Source organism: Schistocerca americana, chromosome 5 (genome assembly GCF_021461395.2).
Source record: "Schistocerca americana isolate TAMUIC-IGC-003095 chromosome 5, iqSchAmer2.1, whole genome shotgun sequence".
Classification (NCBI taxonomy): domain Eukaryota; kingdom Metazoa; phylum Arthropoda; class Insecta; order Orthoptera; family Acrididae; genus Schistocerca; species Schistocerca americana.
In genome coordinates, this window is record NC_060123.1 from 334,927,657 (window position 1) to 334,949,840 (window position 22,184).

The 22,184-nt window shown below is 39.3% G+C and overlaps 1 protein-coding gene across 1 annotated transcript; it reads left to right on the forward strand.

The window, feature by feature from the left end:
- The first annotated feature begins 3,869 nt into the window (after window positions 1–3,869).
- On the forward strand, window positions 3,870–21,601 carry LOC124615619 (cytochrome P450 6k1-like). The gene is made up of 4 exons (XM_047143625.1): window positions 3,870–4,776; window positions 11,305–11,535; window positions 13,731–13,982; window positions 21,202–21,601. Exons 1-4 carry the CDS (start codon window positions 3,885–3,887, stop codon window positions 21,378–21,380), a joined length of 1,554 nt encoding a protein of 517 aa, XP_046999581.1. The 5' UTR covers window positions 3,870–3,884; the 3' UTR covers window positions 21,381–21,601.
- The last annotated feature ends 583 nt before the right edge of the window (window positions 21,602–22,184 follow it).

Here is a 22,184-nt window from a genome sequence, read left to right on the forward strand (position 1 = left end):
CCTAGCGATTTTCACCTTTTCCAGTACCTGAAACACCATCTTGGCGGGCAGCGCTTCAGTGACAACGATGAAGTGAAAGCGGCCGTGAACTCTTGGCTGTCGGAGCAGGCGGTCGAATTCTTTGAAGAGGGAATTAAAAACTTAGTTGTACGGTATGACAAGTGCTTAAATTAACAAGGCAACTATGTAGAAAAATAGTTAAAAGTGTGTAGAATCAGAAAATAAAAGTTTTTTTACAAAAGTATTTGTATCTTTTTAAAAAAATAAAAACGGCCCTTACTTAAAAAAATGAAAAATTAACCAAATGCTGACACAAAATTTAATCTACCTCATGATAAAGCCTTGTCATTATTTGGCGCAGCCTTTCACATGAACTAGTCAGAAAGGACTTTAAACAGCCATGCAGAAAACCATGGATGACTATGGCTCAATACGTCATGTGGAAAGAGAAGGAAAATGTTTTCATTTGCAAGAACAAGTAAAGATCCTACACTTGTAGCACATTACAAAACTTACTCAAAATTACTAAGAAAAGTCCTTAAAAATTAAGAAACTCACATATTATATCAGAAATAAGTTATTCTCATGATACGCTTAGAGCTATGTGGAATGTAATGAAATATGAGCCAGGCAACAGGCCCTGGAACAGAGCACCATCACTATTGAATTAAATGGAATGGCTATAAATGATGAGGCAGAGGTAGCAGATATGTTTAACAATCATTTCTTAAATGTAGTAGAAAATATAGGGATAAACAGCACAAGAGAAAACTTACAGCTGTTTAAAGAGAATGCAACTTTCGTAACATTCAATCATATGAATATCTCACTAACCTCACCTTCTGAAGTTATGAAAATAGCCACTCAAAAATAAAAGCTCATCTGTATTTGATGGAACCTTCATCAGGTTATTACAGATTTCTTCCCATATAATAAGTATTGTATTATCTTAAATATGCAATGCTTCACTAACCCAACACATTTTTTTAGAGAGATTGAAATACGCCATTGTCAAACACCTCCATAACAAAAGTGATAGGAGAGATGTCAGTAACTACTGACCTATTACACTACTGAGATCCTTTTCCAAACGTTTTAAGGAGGTGGCGTATTCTAGAATAGTATTCCACCTAAGCAACAAAAATGTCTTCCGTAAATCACAGTTCGGATTTCACAAGAGTTGCTCCAACGAGAATGGCATTTACACAATCACTTACCAAATTTTGCTAGAATAGCACTGGTTGAAATGTTCTACGACCTATGTAGGGCATTTGGCTATGTGAATCAGAATATTCTACATAAATTGGGATTTTATAGGACTGATAGTATAGACAACCACTGGATAATGCCATAGCTAATGAAAAGAATACAGATAGCTGTACTTGGCAATTTAGTAAATGTAATCAGTAAACATTCTTCTAACAGTGGAGGAATCACATGTAGGGTTCCCCAAGCCTTAATCTGAGGTCCACTGAAGTCCCTAACATATGAAAATAGTCTTTTGTTTACTACAAAACAAACAGAACTAGTCCTTTTTGGGAATGACAGTAGTATTGTAATCGTAAGGAATGATAAACAGTGTCCTTAAAAGTACCATTCAATAGTTTTCTGTGAATGGTCTCACTCTCAATTTCGAAAGGATGCAACAAATTCAGTTTTGTACACCTAAAGGTACTACACCTATGATAAGTGTAACACATGGTGACAAAATAATAAATAAATCGAAACTTCCAAAATTTTGGCTGATTATCAGTGAGAATTTGAACTGGAAAAAGCACTTCCTGGAACTCCTATAAGAACTTTGTTCAGCCGCATTTGCACTGAGATTCATTGGAAACCCTGGGAAGAGACAAATCTGTAAGTTGATGTACTTTGTATATTTTCTTTCAGTGGTATTATATGCAGTAACGTTCTGGGGTAACTTATCTTTAAGAAAGAAAGTCTTCATCGCTCAAAAACATGCTGTGTGAATATTATGTGGTGCTTGCTCACGATCATTCTGTAGACATCTGTTTAAGGATTCAGGGTACTTATAAATGGTGGAAAAACCGAAATTTTTTATGACTTTATTTAATTCTGTAGTCTTTCCTGATTACATTGATATACATTATAGGGTTTCAAAGGAAAATTACTTATATAAACCAAATTTTAATGTTATGGTCGTGTATGCCACCACGCCCCCTTTATTTCTGTTACAAAAACCAGCATTATTTCGAAAAGAACTGTAAACCTTCTGTTTCCAGTGAATATACGTATGATACATTGTATATGTTGGTAACTTGCTCACGAAAGGCAAAGGACCCGAGTTCGAGTCACGACCCGGCACACAGTTTTCATCTGCCAGGAAGTTTCCATCAGATGAAATTCCACACTCGTAGAATTAAGGCAGGTTATTTAAACCAGTACCTCAGTGAAAGTCCTTTAGTATAATATTGTGGTGCTGATACCATTATCTATCTGTTCTCTATTTCATGGGCCACTAAATAACTGTGCAATAGTAACTTGTGAAAATACAAATTAGGTTCGTGGCAAGCTGGTGATGTTGGGGCAGCTCTGAAAGGAATAAGAAAAATAAGTAAAAGTCAAACATTTATTTAAGACTTACTGGCAAATATAAAACTGCCACAAGTGAACATTTAGACAAATGTACTGCTGTCCAACGTGTTTCGAAGGGCTGCCTGGTAATTTACAAAACTGAATTTGCTTTCCATGGCGAAGAATATATAAATCTTCTGTCTGGATAGAAAAAATGGTCATCACATTAACATGTGACGTAAAGCAGATATTTTATCATACAGAATTTATGGACTATGGCTAAAAATTCATACTACTGAAACATGAATTAGTGATAAATGAAAGACACACATCTAAGCCTAGAGAAGCAGTTTTGCCGAAAAAATCAGAGTGTTCCTTATCCTGTGTTACATCCCATATGGCAGGTGTAACTATGTTGGAATACCTCACATTTTTCTACAATTCTGTTGTGGCAATGGAGATTCAATATACTACATTTTATCTGCGTCTGTTTCTACACAGTAACATGTGCTTAATTTCTCCACACTTTTTTCCACACATCTAACATTTTATGAGTGTTAGAACAGTTTAGTTTCTTTTTCCGAAGATATCAACTGCAAAAAGAAAGAATTTCCTAGGATCCAGTTTCAAATTTCTTCGTGATGTTTATACCATATTATTTATGGTCAAACTTCAAATATTCAATAGATCTAAAATAGAGAGGTGCCTGGGAGAGAGACACCCAACATTTTTCATTCATTCTGTTAGTTTTTCGTTTTTCATATGCTATTGCATAAAATATAGAAGGCAATGTCAAGAGTAAAACTGTAAGGCTCATTGTTTTATCTTAGAAGTATAATAACTCTCATAGTGTATCAAGGGAAAAACACACTAATGTGGTCACATGTAAAATACATTTTAAGGATGCCGAATGCAAGCTAACAGAGTTCAAATGTTCAAATCTGTGTGAATTCCTAAGGGACCAAACTGCTTAGGTCATCGGCCCTAGACTTACACACTACTTAACCTAAAAAATTATCTTATGCTAAGAACAACACACACACACACACACACACACACACACACACACACACACACACACACACATTCCCGAGGGAGGACTCGAACCTCCAGCGGAGGGACCGCACAGTCCGTGACATGGCGCCTCAAACCGCGCGGCCACTGCGCATGGCCAACTTGTAATGCAGTCACTGGAATACAGTTAACAGCCTATTTTACTGTTACTTTTACATTGTAGCAGTCGACTGCATGAACAACACAGCCAGGAAATAAATATTAACGTGTTATGATGAATATAATCCTGTTATACTAATGTTCTGTTTCCCATTTTTATGTCTCTAGGAACCAAAATGGCTATTATCTTCGACTCATGGGTGACTGAGGCGTTGGCCCTTCTGTCAACGTTTTTTGCGATACTATATGTTACATTTAAAATCAATTACACCTACTGGAAGAAAAAAGGTCTGCCATATTTGGAGCCGTTTTTCCCGCTGGGAAATGGCTGGAACACAGCACTTATGAAAAAAAGCCCTGGTGAGGATCTGAGGGACATTTATTTCGAAGCAGAAGGCAAGGATGTCGTCGGTATTTACTCATTAAACAACCCTCTTCTCATTGTGAGGGATCCGGAGCTGATCAAAACGATCATAGTGAAGGATTTCAACTACTTTCCCGACCGGGGCATCTATGTAGACGAGGAGACAGATCACCTGACGGCGCACCTCTTCTTCCTCGGAGGAACCAAGTGGAAGGGTCTGCGACAGAAGCTGACGCCCACGTTCACATCGGGAAAAATGCGCGCCATGTTCGGCATAGTGCGCGACTGTGCGCAGATTCTGGCTGACGTCACACCTGCGGGCAGTGTTGTGGAAGTCCGCGAGCTGATTGCCCGCTACTCCACCGACGTCATTGCTTCCTGCGCCTTCGGCATCGACGTTGACAGCCAGCACAACCCCGAGGCGGAGTTCCGGCAATGGGGCAGGCGCTTCTTCAAGCCATCCCTGCGTACATACCTGACTCAGGCTCTGGGATTCTCGAATCCAAAACTACGCACACTTTTGCCTATAGCCTTCACGCCAAAGGACATCACAGACTACTTCACAAAGGTCGTCAGGGACGCAGTCAAACACCGAGAGGAGACAGGGGTCATAAGAAAGGACTTCCTGCAGTTGATGATTCAGTTGAAGAACAATGGATACGTGGATGATAGCTTCTCAATCACTGGGCGGAAAAATTCTGAACGTAAGTCCTATTTCTTAGTGCACATGGTTTTTAAAAAAGTACTGAAACTTTAATTTAGGGAATTATCAAGTCTGTTGAAGAATACTATACATAACAAGTATTTATTAGTGTATACAATTTTTTTAAAAAATATTGAAATGTTAATTTAAGGAATTATCTAGGCTGTTAATCTTATATGTCTTTGTATTAAGATATTATTGTTCTGCTCTCATTTCCATCATACATCGCAAAGATCCCATTTAATGACATGAGATTTAATGCCCTTGATATTTTAACACATCATTACATACTGCAGTTCGATAATAAAATTGTAATGATTATCTCTCATAGTTTAGAACTTGGCAGTCAAATGAATTTAATCATATGTGTCTCTCTAACGTGTGTAATACTTTTGGATAACATCTGTTTCCGAAATCTGTTCACCCACGACTAATTCCTACTGTAAGAGCGATGTTAATACCAATAGACAACCTTCATGTTATCAGCTACATCTTCACTGACACATCCATATGCTCTTCATTACGAATGTGTAGATGAACAAATAAATTACGTTGGCGATCTCCATATAGAATCTTCAATGGTAGCAACTCTGTGGAACGTCTAGTCTTATCATGCACTGTATTGAGTCATCAGTGGCTGGCATCTTATTTTCCCTAGAGTGTTATTTTGGGAATGTTTAGGATGTGGGCATGGTCTGGTGGATTATGGTAAGATGGGCTGACAGAGGCCACTCTTAGGTAGCAGAACCCTTTTACTAATTTATTTTAAGCTCGAGCCCTCATCTGTAAGTGGCTGGAAGATGGGCCTAGACACTTGGACTCTGCAGCAGTGAAGCACTGCAGTAGAATGCCTGTTGCTGCTAGGCTCGGTGCAGTCCCATCATGACACAACCTCAAGCAGCGGCTGAGCAGCATCAGGGCTGATACCGCAGTCTCGTGTTGTTATGACGTTAACGTCGTTGCTGAGCCATTCTCAGCTGAGGCTAGAGACAGGCACAGACATTTGGGGTGCAAACACAGACTGCCAGCTGACCTGTACCTCAGTGGTTAGGAGGGTCTCATGTCCGGCCCAGCAAGTGGCACTTTAGGCAGGCGGTCTTGTCAGTATGATGGTAGAGTGGCGGCAGAAAGCGGAGGCCAACAGTATGACAAAATTATGACAGGATGACTCATTACTTTGACACAAGCCAACCCAGGCCAGACAGCTGGTACTTATTCATGTAAGAAGGGGTTTGTTGTGGCGTCACGGCTGTAGAAGTCGTGTATTCTGAATGTCATACTCTCCCTGGTTACAGTAATCGTCTGGGTGCTGACTGGCAAGTGAATGGCAAATCCCAGAGAACACCATGGTGCAATGCTGGGTCAGTGTATTGCCGTAAGTGGCCTGCTTTATGGCATGAAGCCGATCTGTCTAGGTTTCTGTCTTTACACTCTTCCCTTTTCGAAAAGGTTTATTACTTCATCCATTCAATAGTGTTTCTTGCTCTCGTTCCATGCCATACCTGTAGGAAGGTTTTGAGGTTTAAAACAGGACATTACTACATATACATCTGCATGGATACTCTGCAAATTACAGAGGATTCGTCGAACTACCTTCACAATGACTCTCCATTATTCCAATTTCGAATAGCGCTCGGAAAAAACGAGCACCTATATATTTCCGTGCGTGGTATGATTTCCCTTAGTTTATTATGATGATCGTTTCTCCCTGTGTAGGTCGGCGTCAACAAAATATTTTCGCAGTCGGAAGAGAACAATGGTGATGGAATTTCGTAAGAAGATTCAGTTGCAATGAAAAACGCATTTGATTTAATGTTTTCTATCCCAAATCCTGTATCATGTCTGTGACACTCTCTCCCCTGTTTCACGATAATACAAAACGTGCTGCTCTTCGTTGAACTTTCACGATGTACTCCGTTAATCCTATCTGGTAAGAATCGCAGATCGCTCAGCAGTACTCCAAAAGACGACCCACAAGCTTAGTGCAGACAGTCACCTTAGTAGACCTGTTACACTTTCTAAGCGTTCTGCCAATAAAACGCAGTCATTGGTCTGTCTTCCCCACAACATTTTCTACGTGTTCTTTCCAATTTAAATTGTTCTTAATTGTAATTCCTAGATATTTAGTTGAATTTACGGTCTTTAGAATAAACTGACTTATCGTGTAACCGAGATTTAACGGATTCCTATTAGTACTCATGTGAATGACCTCACATTATTCATTATTTAGGGTCAATTGCCAATTTTCACACCATTCAGATATCTTCTCTAAATCGTTTTGCAGTTTGTTTTCAATCTTCTGATGAGTTTACTAGACGATAAACGACAGCATCATCTGCAAACAACCTAAGCCGGCTGCTCAGGTTTTCTTCTAAATCGTTGATACAGATAAGGACAGTGAGACTAAATCTCGTAATACGGAATTTTACACTACCATTATTAATGAATTAATGGTAAACTGCCATCACTAGCACTCATCAACTCGTCTACAGGTTAACGTATACATTATTGAGCTGGGCAAAATAGGCAGGCAATGCTTATTTTATGCACTATATTATGATGTTTTCAAAAGAAAATCCGAATAGTGCACTTGGTAGTGCACGCATATGAAGGTCAAGGCTTGTGGTGTCACTCTGTGGTGCATGTAGCAATTATCATCATTATTTTTTGCGGCCCAAGACGTGGATCAAGCTCACAAAGTTGACGACAGCTCGGTGGCCTTTGTATCAAATATCAGAAATACAGCTCTTGTTATTTACTAAGATACATGTGCAGGTGGTTAGTACTGAGTTGTGTGTGGTTTGGTGTAATAACTATTGAGTGACTGTTGTGGGCCAATACGTAGTTGGGTGTTATATTCATGGTTACGTCTAAAAGATATTTTGTCATCTTATGTTTAAATGCTGAAGTTCTCCCAGAATTTAGGTGAAGTGAGTTTTGGGCTGGAGGAGGGGTACCGTTGCGCAGATGTGGTGTTCCATTAAACAATTGCTTTATTTAAAATCTAAATACACAAATACACTTTCAATAAAAAAAATACTGTGACCTACAGAGACACTTAAGCAGGACTTAAGCTCTTGGGCTAGTGCTTGATGTGATTACTATTCGTTCTTCAGCTCACCTTCCCAAAGAGTAACGTACTGGTACACTAGGATTTTGTCACATGCATAGGGCACAAGCTCACGTAACAGGCGCCCATAGTCGATAGGTGTGGAACATGGAACACATCAGTCCTCTTACGTCTCCATAGTTTCTGTAGCTTCAGACCTATCGGATTAGAGTCAGGTGAAAGGCAACTCTTACTACTGGACCTCCTCGAACAAACCATTGCTAGTTAAACGTTTCTGTTATGTACTGTCGTAAGAGGTGTAGGAAACTGGGTAGTGCCCAGAACGCTGTCTTCTACATGGTAAATGTTCTTGAATAGGGCAGGTAATTTGCCACGCAGAAATAGGTGATACACAGCAATTGTCATTATTCTGGTAAAGTGCACAGCCCTGCGAGCATGGTCAGACAGTCTTGCCGTTAACACACTGATACTAAGTAGAATCTGATGCTTTGATTCCATAATAGATCAAGGATTTGCATCTGACCGTACTACTGTACATCAAACCCGTCTTATACACACATGTTACAAAAAGGAATGTATGTATGTATGTTGCACATCTCCTCCTAAACCGACGAACTGATTTCAACCAAACTTGGTACGCATATCACTTACCGTTTGTAAATCATCGGTGTGGTGATAATAACCACCTACCTATCAAATGGGATGATGTGGGATGGCGGTGAAAAAGCTGTGTACCCCACCAGTCGTGAATACCCATAATTTAATCGCTGACGACCCCCACAGAACGGGGAAAGGAAACAAGTTCATTGGTTTCTACATTTTCGTTGTTCATGCAGTGAAACTGCAGCATGAAGCATGACGTTTTAATTTATTTTGTCTTTCCTACTGACTGAATTCGCAACAAACTTTCTAGACCCTCTTCAAGTATACCACTGAATGTATGAGCACGATTATATCATAATACGAACCACAGTTCAGAAGATATGACGCAATAAACACTGAGTTGCATGAAAAACGACCTCATCATGCAACACGTTTAAATTTATTACATCATTGCTACTAATACTGTTTGAAACACTGAATGTACCTAGAAAAATCTCTCATTATACGACACATAAGTCAAGAGATATGGCGTCAGATACAGAGATACGTGAAAACCTGCTACAGTATGTATGACGTTTTAACTTATTACTTCTTCACTACAAACCCTGTTCACGACATATTTCGCAGACAGTAGCCGCATATACCACTGGATGCACCTGCAAAATTACATCATTCTACGACGCAAAGTTCAGGCTACAAGGTGCCTGAAAATGAAACTGAAGGGCGGAACTCGCTAGAGATACAGAAGAAAAATGTGTACAAATATATGTGAAGTTATCCTAAATCCTTGGAACGATTTAAACAAATTAGTAATAATCTAGAAGCTAGAGTTTAGAATCACCAGCCTCCTCTTGGGGTGAGCGTGATAATGTGGAGAAAGTGGGGGAGGAGAAGATTGACGGAGAGAGACAGAGGAGAAAATGACAGAAGAAAGGGAGAGGGTGATGAGATGGACAGGAAAGAGGAGGAGATGGACAGAGACAGGCGAGGAGGAGAAAGGCAGAGAGTGGGGGAAGAAGGAGATGAACAGAGAGGGGCAGAGGAGGAAATGGATAGAGAAAGGGAAGAGGCGGAGGACAGAGAGAGGGGAGAGGAGGAGATGGACAGAGACAGAAAAGAGGGGAAGATGGTCAGAGAGTGGGGAGTGGAGGAGGTGGACAGAGAGGGAGTGGAGTAGGTGGGCAGGAAAGTGACGAAGGAGGAGATGGGCAGAAAGGGGAAAGGAGGGAATCGACAAATATGAGATCGGAATAAATACTTAGCTGCGCAACGATGGGTACTCTGTTAGTCTACCAGTAAAATGCAATCTATGAACTGCAGGTGTTCAGCATTTCGCATCGGTATACATTGTCAGAATCCGGTCGTAACTTACATTAGCACAGTCTGAAGACTAGGCGTAGAGACAATCAACCGTGAGAAATAAGCTATCAACTTAGTTCTTGAAACAAGTAAGATGGTTCGTATCTTAATAAGTACTTTTTTGCCAGACATTCGCTCACAGGACTTTCTTTTAATTTACACTAACACTACCTCATATGAGAGTAAGAGACACTCGGTCCTAAACATCCTGCAGAAATGAATGTATATCTTCTTTAAGACTGTGCTTTATTTTCTCCATCACGACATTGTGATAGGCTCAAAAAACTTAAAGAAACTACAGGAGACTATAGAAGACGTGGAAAAATGGTGTACAAAACGCAAGTTCGTAATCAACTCCGACAAGACGGAAATGATGGTATTCAGACCAGGTGGGCAAATCCCAAAAACGACAAGAATTGCACTACAAGGAAAGCAAATATCTATCACAAAAGATTACAAATATCTAGGGATAACACTCCAGCCGTCCGCAAAGTGCTTCACTGAACACACAACAGAGAAAGCGACACAAGCCATCAGAGCGATAAACGAAATAAGTTCCGTCAGAACACTAAATCTAGACACAGCTATGGCACTCTTCAAATCAAAAATAATACCGATACTGGCTTATGGGATAGAAATCATATGGATAAACCTAAATGAAAAGAACTTAGAAACATTGGAAAGAGCAAAACCAACCTATATCAAAAGAGCATTGTGGATAGCAAAAACCACAAGATCAAGATTAGTCTACCTTCTCGCCCGAGAATCTTTCCTCATAGAGGATCTAAGGACAAGGTTCTTTCTTCCCAACATATCAGCATCGGAGAACCTACTAAGATCACTACTCAAGAAAAGAGGGGAAGTACCAAGGGAATTCAATGGATCCGGGGCCATGATCGACCGCACTTGAACAGCAGCAAATTTTGAGATGAGACACGTACTTACAAGACTCGCAGTACACGGATTCCACCATTAAATTTGTGCAAATACAACATACCACAAGTGTACACTATGTGGACAGTCTTGTGAGAGATACCATATAGAAATATGCAACAAGAGGACCAGATCAATTAGAGACTATTCAATAAATGGTTCAAATGATAATCTGTCACAATACCTGCATTGAATGTAATCTACTACTAAGAATTATGCAGACACTCAATACATCCTTGTAATACACTCTCAAATGATTGTAATCGTATAACTACAATGGCTATTTTGCTGCAATAAATCGTTTAATTTATTTTCTCCATAGTATGAATTTACTGGTAGTATGGGTTACAGTAAAGTTTTCTGCTATTGTTGTTGCTATTACAATTAGTTATAATATAAGAACATTTCGGAAGCACAACTTCCACTCACTTAAGCTTACAGGGTGGAAATGTTCAGATACTAACGTCCCTTGACTCCTAGTAGGAAGACAGTTCGTAATACTAAGAGTATTTGCTTTACGATGTATGTTACAGTTTCTTTACGAACACACTTTGTCCCTGGCAGAAAAGACCCTGACGACTAAGGAGGTGGCAGCGCAGGCGTGGGTGTTCTTCCTCGCTGGGTTCGAGACTTCCTCCACCACCGTAAGCTTCTGCCTCTACGAGCTCTCTAAACACCCGGACATCCAGAAGAAACTGCACGAAGAAATTGACGACATGCTGAAAAAGACCAACGGTGATGTGACGTACGAAGTTATTATGACCGAGATGCCATACTTGGAAAAGGTGGTGAACGGTACGTTATATGCTTTTGGTTATTACTGTTCATACATTATCACAGTTACAGTGGAGCTGTGAACACATTAAGGCCATTAACAGGGGAGAGCTTAAATTACGACGAGGGTGATCACAAAGTTTTCATTATCATTTCTAAATAAAGAATTACATAATATTTCTTTGTTTATTTTCTGGAACATGTCTGCAGCCCCGGTACACATGGGAAGCCCTACGCCACAGTGCCGCGATATTTCGCTTCTGTGTCTGTAGCAGCGTCCTGCCGTAGTCCTTGGATTTCAATGTGTAGCAGGACTCCAGACACGTAGCCACGTACAAACAAAACATTAAATATGTAATTTTATTTTTTCGAGCTGATAAGCTTCGAAAAAAATTAAGCCAAACACTCAGTAGTATTATCCAACTTTCTTGTTTACTTACTATGAGGTAATTCGGTACAGAATGATTAGTGACACCCATAAACAACATTGTTGCTTTTCATATTTATTTTCGTATATTTACAATATAGTTATTATTAGTGCACTGGTGCAATGAAAACCTTACAACAGATAAGAACACAAACAGAAATAGAGGCGCCCACCAATCTACAAACTTTGACTTTGCCACCATCACGTCCCAACCGAAGAAGCTTGCTTACGTGTCTGAGATCCCGTCTCATCGCTGACTACCATTACCCGATTCTGTTATTTACTTTTTGATCACATACAACTATATACTACGTCCTGCGTACGTACACAAACGCAATCACACACACACACACACAAACACACACACACACACACAGAGAGAGACATGTCTTTCTGATTTGTTCATTAATGCAGATTGGACGTTTGTAACTTCTTTCCCACAAGGCACCTTACTTGCTCGTCAGCCACAGAGAATAACAAGGTTTGCTCTAACAGCACCTTAAAACCTTAAACATTTATTGGAACATTTTTGATAATTATTTGTTACAATTCCTAGAAGATTCATTACGCAGTTTTGTTTCTAGCTGTTATTAATCAACCGAGAGGAGACAGTTATTACTGTTTATGATGGGGATAATCGAGTTTACTTCAGTATTACGATTAAAAACTTATAGTTTTTATTCTTCATTTGAGTGGCCATAGTGTCCGTAGGTACTTTTTAATTCTTGAGGGTATTTTTGTTCTGTCGTTGCAACTACAAAATATGTGCATTTTTGTAGTTGCAACGACAAAAGAAAAATACCCCCAAGAACTATAATTTTTAGTTGCTTGACTGCAACAGTGCACATAGATGATACAGGGAGAATATCAAAAGCCGTGAAGAGCTATTGACACCAGTTATACTTCTTCTTCCTAGATTAACGGTTTTCATTTTAGTTTCAAATGCGCTAATTGTTGTTGATGAGTATCATAGTCTGCAGCAACACTGCTTTCCACTGTCTAATAGCATTACAACCACCTAGGGCAGTGAATGGTCCGTCACCTTCCCACATTCCATCAGTTCCTCTACTCCTACATATATTTTCTCTCCTTCCTCGTCATTTGCTGGTGATATATGTAAACGTAAACTCCGTACACAGGCCTGTGGAGGGCCCATTATCATCTACCGACTCCTGCTCCAGCCTCTGCCAATTGCATCACTGGATGCTGTATGCATAGGCTTAGGGTCAGCACACTGTTCTCCGGCCGTTGTCAATTTTCGTGACATGGAGGCGCTACTACTCGGCCAAGTAGTTCCTCAATTGGCATTACGAGGATGAGTGCGCTTCATTCCAGTCCTCCCACCAAGAAAAATTCTTTGGCGCTACCAGGAATCGAACCTGGGTCCTGCACATGGCATTCATTCACTTAGCTACAGAGGAGGACATCATCTTGTGATATGGACATTACAATCTGCAGTATAATGTTTTTTTTTGTCAGTCCTCAGAAGAATAATTCCACAACTGTGTTTCTCACAGTATCTGACTCTGTTATCTACCTTGGTGCTTATAGCAAAGGAAACACTGCTTTTACCACAGTGCTAGCCATAAGCCAGACTGTTTAGAAACTAGTGACCGACATACTTTCTCTTACTATTGTGGGATTATTACGATCACACATTTTCTATGATTTATTTTCAGTCTACAATTTAACTAAGATCGCTATGGGAAGATTTAAAACTTTATATGAAGCGCCACTGTGCAACAACTGCTAAGCCTTATACGTTAACATCTGCCCTTTTCTTTTTCAGAAACCCTTCGTATGTATCCGCCCGTTCCAGCTCTCAATCGCGAGGTGGTACAGGATTATAAACTGCCAGGACACGACTGCGTATTGGAGAAAGGAACTAAGGTGATCATTCCCATCATGGGACTCCATCACGACAGCAAGTTCTTTCGAAACCCTGAGGAATTCGACCCGGAGCACTTCTCTGAGGACCAGAAGGCATCCAGGCATCCTTACAGCTATCTACCCTTTGGCGAAGGGCCACGCATTTGCATTGGTGAGTCACTCAATCCTCACATTTTATAAACTTTTTACGTAATCTGTATGAAAATATTTTCCCGTCTAGTGTAACCGACGCAGAACTATCGAGAAAAACGTTAATAACACAAGTATGCAGCACATTCATCGATAATTGTTCTAATGGATGGAGCTGGATGGCCAGTATGTTGGTTGGTGGAACTGTGTTGTTAGTTTCATGAGCAAACAGTTCACCACCCTTGGTGTGGAAACAGAGAACGATGGGAGGAATCCTGGTAGCCATCCGCCATGTCGACTTGAAAAAATCGTTGATGAAACATACATTTTATTAGTGAAAACACTACAACACTCGCAACGACACTCTGCCGTGGCAACACCCTCCAGAACGTCTGCTGAAGACAGCAGGATGGAAGTGCTCTTGTAAGCAGACGGCCTGCAGTCTCCTGCAATCTGTCGTGTTGCTCGCCTGGAGAAATGGTGACTCAGTGGGAACGCTGACGTGAGGTGGGTGTGGCTGCTTGTGTGTCGACTGGACGCTATCTCGCAGCTCAGGGCAGGACGTATCAAAACGTGCGGAATCCAACCGTGGATCCCGAAGAGGAAGACCCTGCGCCTGTAGACGGAAGCTTGCAGAGACAAATTGCCCACGCAGGAGAAGTTGGTTGGTCGCTTGCACCATCCTGGTGTCGAACAGAGGTAGGGGGCTGGCAGCGACTGGAAGTGAGAACAGCGGTGGCCCAACGGCTGGAAGGCTCTAAGTCCACAACATGACTCAGAGCCAGCAGTAGGCCTGCAGTTAGTGGAGACCCAGTCTCGTGGTGGTATCTTGTACATCCGTGTCAACCTGTAGACTGGTATGGACCTCTTCTCAGTGCTTGCGGCTGCCAGACTGTATGCATTCTATTCCAAAAGGAGGGGTATTTATACAAGTTGGTGCATATTTGTTTCTCAAAGGCGTCGATTCTCTTCCCTTAGCCCCAACAAAGCCTGCAGCTGGGTCTTGAAATACTCAAGCCACCGCACAGCTGTGGAGCTGTCTTTCTGCTGTGTCGTCGTCATTACGACGCTGGATCCTCACCTGGACCGCAATGTAGTAACTGCCTGGTGTCGAAAGTGGCAATGCTTGTTGTATCAGCAGATAACCCTGACATGAGTGGGTTTGGTCGGCTCTGGTTGGCCCGCTTCCACGGCCTCTTGCATTAGCTGTGCCAGCGTCATCATTATATGTAGTAGTGTCAAAAAGCAGTGGCCCCACTCTGTGTTTAAAATACTCCTCAACCAATTGATAAACTGGTGCCTATTATGATTTTGCCAAAAAATCCAGAAACTTAATTACCTGAGGTTAATATACTTAGTTCAGTCGAGATGAACGTCAGATACTGGAATACTAAATCACACCAAATTTACAAACACTACTATTATTGCTGTTGTTATGCTCTTAAGTCCAAAGGCTCCTTTGATGTAGCTTTCCATGATGGTCTATAAGTACTGGTACCTACTTCCATTTGAACTGTATACTCTATCCGTGCCTTTTTCTCCCTCTATAAAACTCCTCCACCCCACGCACACACTTCCCTCCAGTACCAAATTGGTGATTCTTTAATGCTCCAAGTTGTGTTCTGTATAGCCATCTCTTCTTTTAGCCAGGTTGTGATATGAATTTATTTTTTCTCCGATGCGGTTCAGTGCCTCCTTATTAGCTATTTTATCTACTCATTAATTCTTCGGCATTCTTCTGTAACATCACATTTCAAAACGTTCTCTTCTCATCTGCTCTTGACTGTTTATCGTCCGTTTCACTTCCAAACAAATCTACAATTTGGAAAGAATTTCTCACATTTAAATGCGTATTTGATGTAAAAAAATTTAATTGCTTCAAAAATGCATTTGTTACTATTGCTAGTTGGTATCGTCAGTTACTTTTCTCTCCAAATAGTGAAACCCAGCTACTAATTTTAGTGCGTCGTTCCTTAATCTAATCCCTCACAGTCGCATGAACTAATTCGACTGTATTCTATTGTTCCTGTTCGTCTTATAACCTCTTTTCAAGACGTTATTTATTCCGTTCAGTACTCTTCCAAGCCCTTTGCCGTCTTCCAAAATTCAAAGCCTTCTGAAAAAGTAAACAGTTTTCGTTTCTTCTCTCTGAACTTTAGTCTCCTTTTTAAATTTTCCTGGGTTTCGTTCACAGCTTAGTCAACGCACAGAGTGAATAACGGATCGCAAGCCTGTCTCAATCACTTCGCAACTGCTATTATTTCCCGTCCTTCGACTCTCACAACTGTGTTTGGTTTCTGTACAAGTAGCAGATAACCTTTCGCTCCATATATTTTATACCTGATGCTATGCTCATAGTTAAAGTGAATCAGAAACACGTTACCTGTCAGATACTGTCTGTAATCGGTAACAACACGTTAAAAATAGCATGACATAATATCTGTGAAATCCGTTCATAAATTCTCTTCCTACTATGCTAGGAATGTGCATAGACAAATAAAAATTTAGGCCACACTAGTATGTTTTGAAATGAGGCTACACTATTTCTTCAGTGGACAGAATTCTAATTTTTATTTATTACTGTGTCAGAATTTTATTTATTTCCAGAGGAAACCACGTCTGTATTCTTTCACAGATTTTAACATCTCAAAGGTTATCTGTAGATCTACATGCTGCTTTGTATCTCTGTGCTCATTCAGGAACGTGCATTGTCACTCAGTGAGTGACAATATATGATTCTCATTTAGGCTAAGATCCAGTACTGAATATTGAAGTGAAGATGATTATTTGGCATTCTTAAAGCAAGTCATGTAGTAATACAAATGTGATCGCATAATAAAAAACATAAATTCCTTTACTTTCCTTGTTTCCATTTATCAGTACTGCATAATATGTTTATTTATTTATTGATCCCTTTTTTGAGTTTGTTGTTAATCGTTTTAAATAATGCAAATATTGGCCATACTGTAGTACAAACACCGTAACAAAGGCATTACGCTGTTTTTATTTTGTTTTGATTTTATTCCTGTACACTAAGACAAATTTTAATACGAAAATGAGACTATTAACAAGTCAACTGGCATGAAATCTGCTAGAACTGACGAAGTTGAAACACAGACTACGTTGTGTCTCTCCACTCTACTGTCTGAAATAAACTCTTTGCTACGTTTGTTGTTTGCGCACTACCGAGTATATTTCTTTTTGGAGGATAGAAAGACCACAACTCCTTACCATTCACCTACAACAAAAAATTATGGAGATCGCTTTGAGTTGAGAAATAAGTTAAATCATGCTTGCCATACTCCTGGAGCGAAAACGGGCAGACTAAATGGTACATGTGATCTACATACAATACATTGCTCTATTCAGAAATATCTTGTTCACATTTGGTTGAGTTACGACGGTTAACCGATTTTGGCTCTATTGAGTTGTAATTGGAATTAAAAACACAGAAATCACAAATATGCAAAATTACTGTTAAACTGTTCAACAGTTATAAAAACATTAAAAAGGGCAATATGAAGAGAAAAATTAAAATGTGACTGGTATTTCGTTACGAAACTAATATGTACAGCACACTGGGTATATTTTTATATTTCTCTGTATCATGACCTTTTCAGTATCTTCATAACTACATTTAATAGTAGTTTCTGTCTTTTCTGGAGTTTTAGTTCTGATGATGAATGATTAGAGTCGTAACTGGTCACTGTTACAACTCTGACAAGTGTGATCAACAAGTTCATAAATAAAATAATTCATTCAATTGCAGTATTAAATCGAGTATTTTGCGAAATGTCGTCCTACAAACGACGGAATGGAAACTGACCAAGGAGTATATGACAAGTAGTTTCGTTTCAATTTTCAGCTCCTACGAGAGAATGGGCGCTATATGCCGGATATATAAATTTAAAAAAAGTTACTTCAGTATTTGTTTGTTTTTAAGTTTGATCCCTCTCAGTGATTGGTATGAATCAGCACTGGTTCAGTATAAGTAATTGTTTATAAATATGTTACACTCCTTTGTGGGATGAATTCCTTTCTGGGATGAATGAAATTACGTCTTTGATTCTTTCCCAAAGTTTACGACTGAAAGTTTCCCAGAATGAAAAATGTTCCTGTCATAGCACAAAAAAGCTGAATATGTCCTGGGCAGAGTCAGACTTGTAAAAGAAGGGAATTAGCTTTTTGGCTGACGTGGCAGTTTCAAAGACATTTGAAACAAATATCTTGACATACTCGCGCGTTTTTACTTAGTATTGTTAGTAACCATGTCATGTAATATGGAGTGCCGAGTAAAGTAACATGATACATGATGTCATGTGGTATAACATGACAAATTCATCGTGTCATCCAACATGACATTTGTCATGTCACACAGTATGATACAATGTATCATTAAAGTTTAGGATGCATGCATCCCCACTATGGGATACTTCCTATTGTAGATGCATCCTACTCTCTAGTAGGACATAAATTTGTGTCTGTTTGTTCTTACACCTCTCACCATACATGTAACAGGGGTAGGTTTTGGGAGAAATGTTCCCATTGGGGAAAAAATCAAACCCCTCCTCTTCCCCAGCTAGAAATCAAAAAAATATTTTAGCATCCCCCAGGAGCAAATCTATCGCCAGAAATGTTATACCCCTTGAAAAACTTCTTTAGCTATTACATGTATGCTCGTCAACCATATGATACTGTATACTGTTTATCATGGCTGGCGAATCTTCTCGATTTTGGGCGCATATCAGGGAAATAAATCGCAACTGCAGATATGCTAACATCTTTCAGCTGAGAGAGCTCACTGTGTTGGGTAATTAGGGTTAACTCATAAAAAAGCATGAATATATCAAGATGTTTTGACTTAAATGCCTCTGAAGCTGCCAGATAAATCGAAAAGCTAGTTCCCTTCTTTTAGATCCCTAACTCTGCCCTGGACACATTCGCCTTTTTTGGGCTGTGACAGGATCATTTTTCATTCTGGTTCCCAGCTTTTACTTTACCATAATTTTGACACTACACCGCCATAGCTTGGCAACGGATGTTGATTTTTGTTAACTCAAACGATGACTGATCCAGTACAGGTTTTTTTATCTTTCTAACGATGTTGCTTGAACAGGGCATTATTATTCTGGATCCTCTTCAGTCACCTGCATGGTATGGTTGATTTGCCCTATATAGCCTACTGTTACACCAGCATCACCACCACGACAAGGTCACATGCATGCAGGAAGCTTTTTGTTTCATTTTTTAGTTTCTTCAATGCTTTAGTTATTATTTTTATATACACGAGACTCTATATGCAAAGATAAGAAAACAACAATATAGACTTAATACAGTGCACAAAATAATAGCAAACGTAAATACAATACCGAGCAAAATATTAAATACTGTGCGAAGTACATGATAATGTATTTAAGTAGTTTATATTATGTAAATAAATTTACGATACGACAAAATTACATAGACAAACTAACTTAAAAACTTACTTCATCTCAAGCTGAACGATTCGCACAACAGGTAATTAATTACTGAAAAGCATACTTCTTGTCATTATATCTTGTCTTAAAATTCTTGTCATTGTTTATTTAAAGTATGCAATGATAAAAATGAAAAATAAAGAACTGCCTTTAGAAAACCTCAGGTGAATAACTTTGGAACGAAGTAATGCAACAACCAATCCGAAATAAGGATGAGTATGATTGGAAGAAATTAACAGAACAACGAAACAACGTATGCATGACCAAATACTATCAACTTCTCACTCCTGTAACAAAATAAACGAATTAAAGCTTGTTTTGTCCGAAATTATAATTTCTACAATATAGCATATTATTATTTGAAGGAAACGCTGTAAAAAATTTATGTTGATTAAAAATAAGCTGAAATTCTTTCTGACAATTATTTTTAGAGGAATTTCCGGGTTAGTTAAATTGTCTGCGTGGTCATCCATAAAACTTTAAATGCTCGATCAAGCAGTATAGCATTTCATACAGGGCTTGGTATAGTTTTGGTTTAGTGCATGAATTGATTTGCATATGGTGAACAAAATCTTTAAGTTATAAACAGAGACACAATAATCAACTGTAATAACTATTTTTTATCAAATCCGAATTCAGGCTTAAAATACAACGCGTTTCTGCGAAACACAGTTTCATCAAACGCCTCACTTTTCGCACATAAGACCCGAACGATGAAAGATTTTTGCAAACGGTTCTTATAATTACCATAAGAATATATTTGTTATTTTCATCTGTATCACTTTAAACTGAACCAACTCGTGGGATTTGTATAAAACCGGATTTTACGTGTATTTTACGTGCTACTTCTGACCGTTATGCCGTGGCACGATTAAAACTTTAACAAAACAATAGGACGACATTTAACTACCAGTGCTTGTCTACCTCCTTACAAAATTTGAACCGATTCGCACAAGTTTGGAACCTAGAAGAGACATGCGTAAAAAAAAATTCAAAAAACGTGTTAAGCGTGTTTTTTGCAAGTGAAATCCAAATGAAGCTATATTTTTAAAATTAAGTTTTCAATTTCATGGTAAGAAGGGATTTTTATTTATTTGATTCACTTTAAACCGTTTCCGCACATACCATTTACGTAAGAACGAGTTTTACAAGTTGCATTTAGCTCGACATTAATCTATCGTACCTCTACAACGGATAAAAATTGTTAAATGCAAAAAGTTTGAGTTTGAATTTATCCATTTATCTGCATCCTTGAAAAGTTTGAACCGAGTCGTACAGGTTTAATGTATAGAAGTGGCGCACTTCAGGAACCTCCAAAACCTCGTTTTTTGGGCGTAAAAACAAAACGAAGCACGATTTTTTAAACGGTTAAGTCTTATCTAAGTCCGACACACCGGTGGACTTAATTAGAACTATCAGTCTCGCTCCAGCCGGGAGTTATTTAAGAGTGACCGTATCCGCACGTAATATCCGAACGAGGGTGACTGCTTTTGGATGTAAAATCCGAACGGTGCAATTAGCTGAGCATTGATTTCAACCCAACTGAAATCTTTTGAAAAGGGAATGAATCGATTCGCACAATTTACCTGGTCGCCAACTTGGGTTCATCTATAGCTACAGTAAGACAGGTGTTCGAATGGCTACACAAATGGATGCTGGTTCGAGCTTTCCATTCATACGTATTTGGTACAGTGCTTCCACGGTACAACACAGCATTATCAGTCACATCCACAATGAAGTGATGACACATTTATTTTGTTGCAGGCATGCGTTTCGGATTGATGCAAGTGAAGTTGGCACTGATACACCTGCTGTCAAAATTTGACTTTCTGCCCGCTGGTGACAAGCAGTCGAATCTACGCATGGCTCCCAACAACATCGTGCTGACACCAATCGGCGGAATCGACCTGAAGGTGGAGCGGAGACAAGTGGCTGCAAGTTGAACACCTTCAGTCGACAGCTTGTAGCACAATAGGATGCTCTACCTAAATTTAAATAGTGTGAAAGACTGTGTAATCAAGTGCTGACTTAATCTTGATGTATTACACTTAATGAACTTAAATGTGTTAGTTAACAGTGATTAATTCCACACGTTGGATTATGAGAAAAAGACTGAAATTAAATTTACTATGGAACTCAAAAGCAATAAAACTGTACTCATATACGTTCCTTTTACCTTTACTCAAGCAACCAAAAATCAGGATCAAGAAAACTGAATAAGCAACACTCCCTCACATTAAATATAGCTTCTGTAAACTTGTGGTACCAATGTTGTAGAATAAGTATGCATACTCCTAGACATGCGTCCACATGCTCAAAATACACTGACGTGTCCAACTCATCCAACTCGCATTAATTTCAGAAAAAATAACAACCCTAAACACGTTTACATCTGCTGTGAGTCTTAGATATCAGTTGGGTGTGGTGGCCAGTCAGGACAACGCACATGTATAGTATGTTCACGTGCACATCTTATAACGAAGGTTTTCAAGTCTCTTCACATGAGAGAAAAAGTATTTTTTTACTACTTGAAAAGTCAGAATCTACGAAACATGGTTACTGCAATTAATAAATGGGAGCACGTGTGGATACTCTTTTATAAATAATCATAAAAATTGTACGGAGAAATGTAGAGCAAACACTACATTTATATCTTGGCACCGTTCAGTGTCAATGTTGTCGTAGATTGAGCAATTATAATACTGCGACTAGCGCAATTTTCATTTAAAGAGGAAGCTTGTAATACA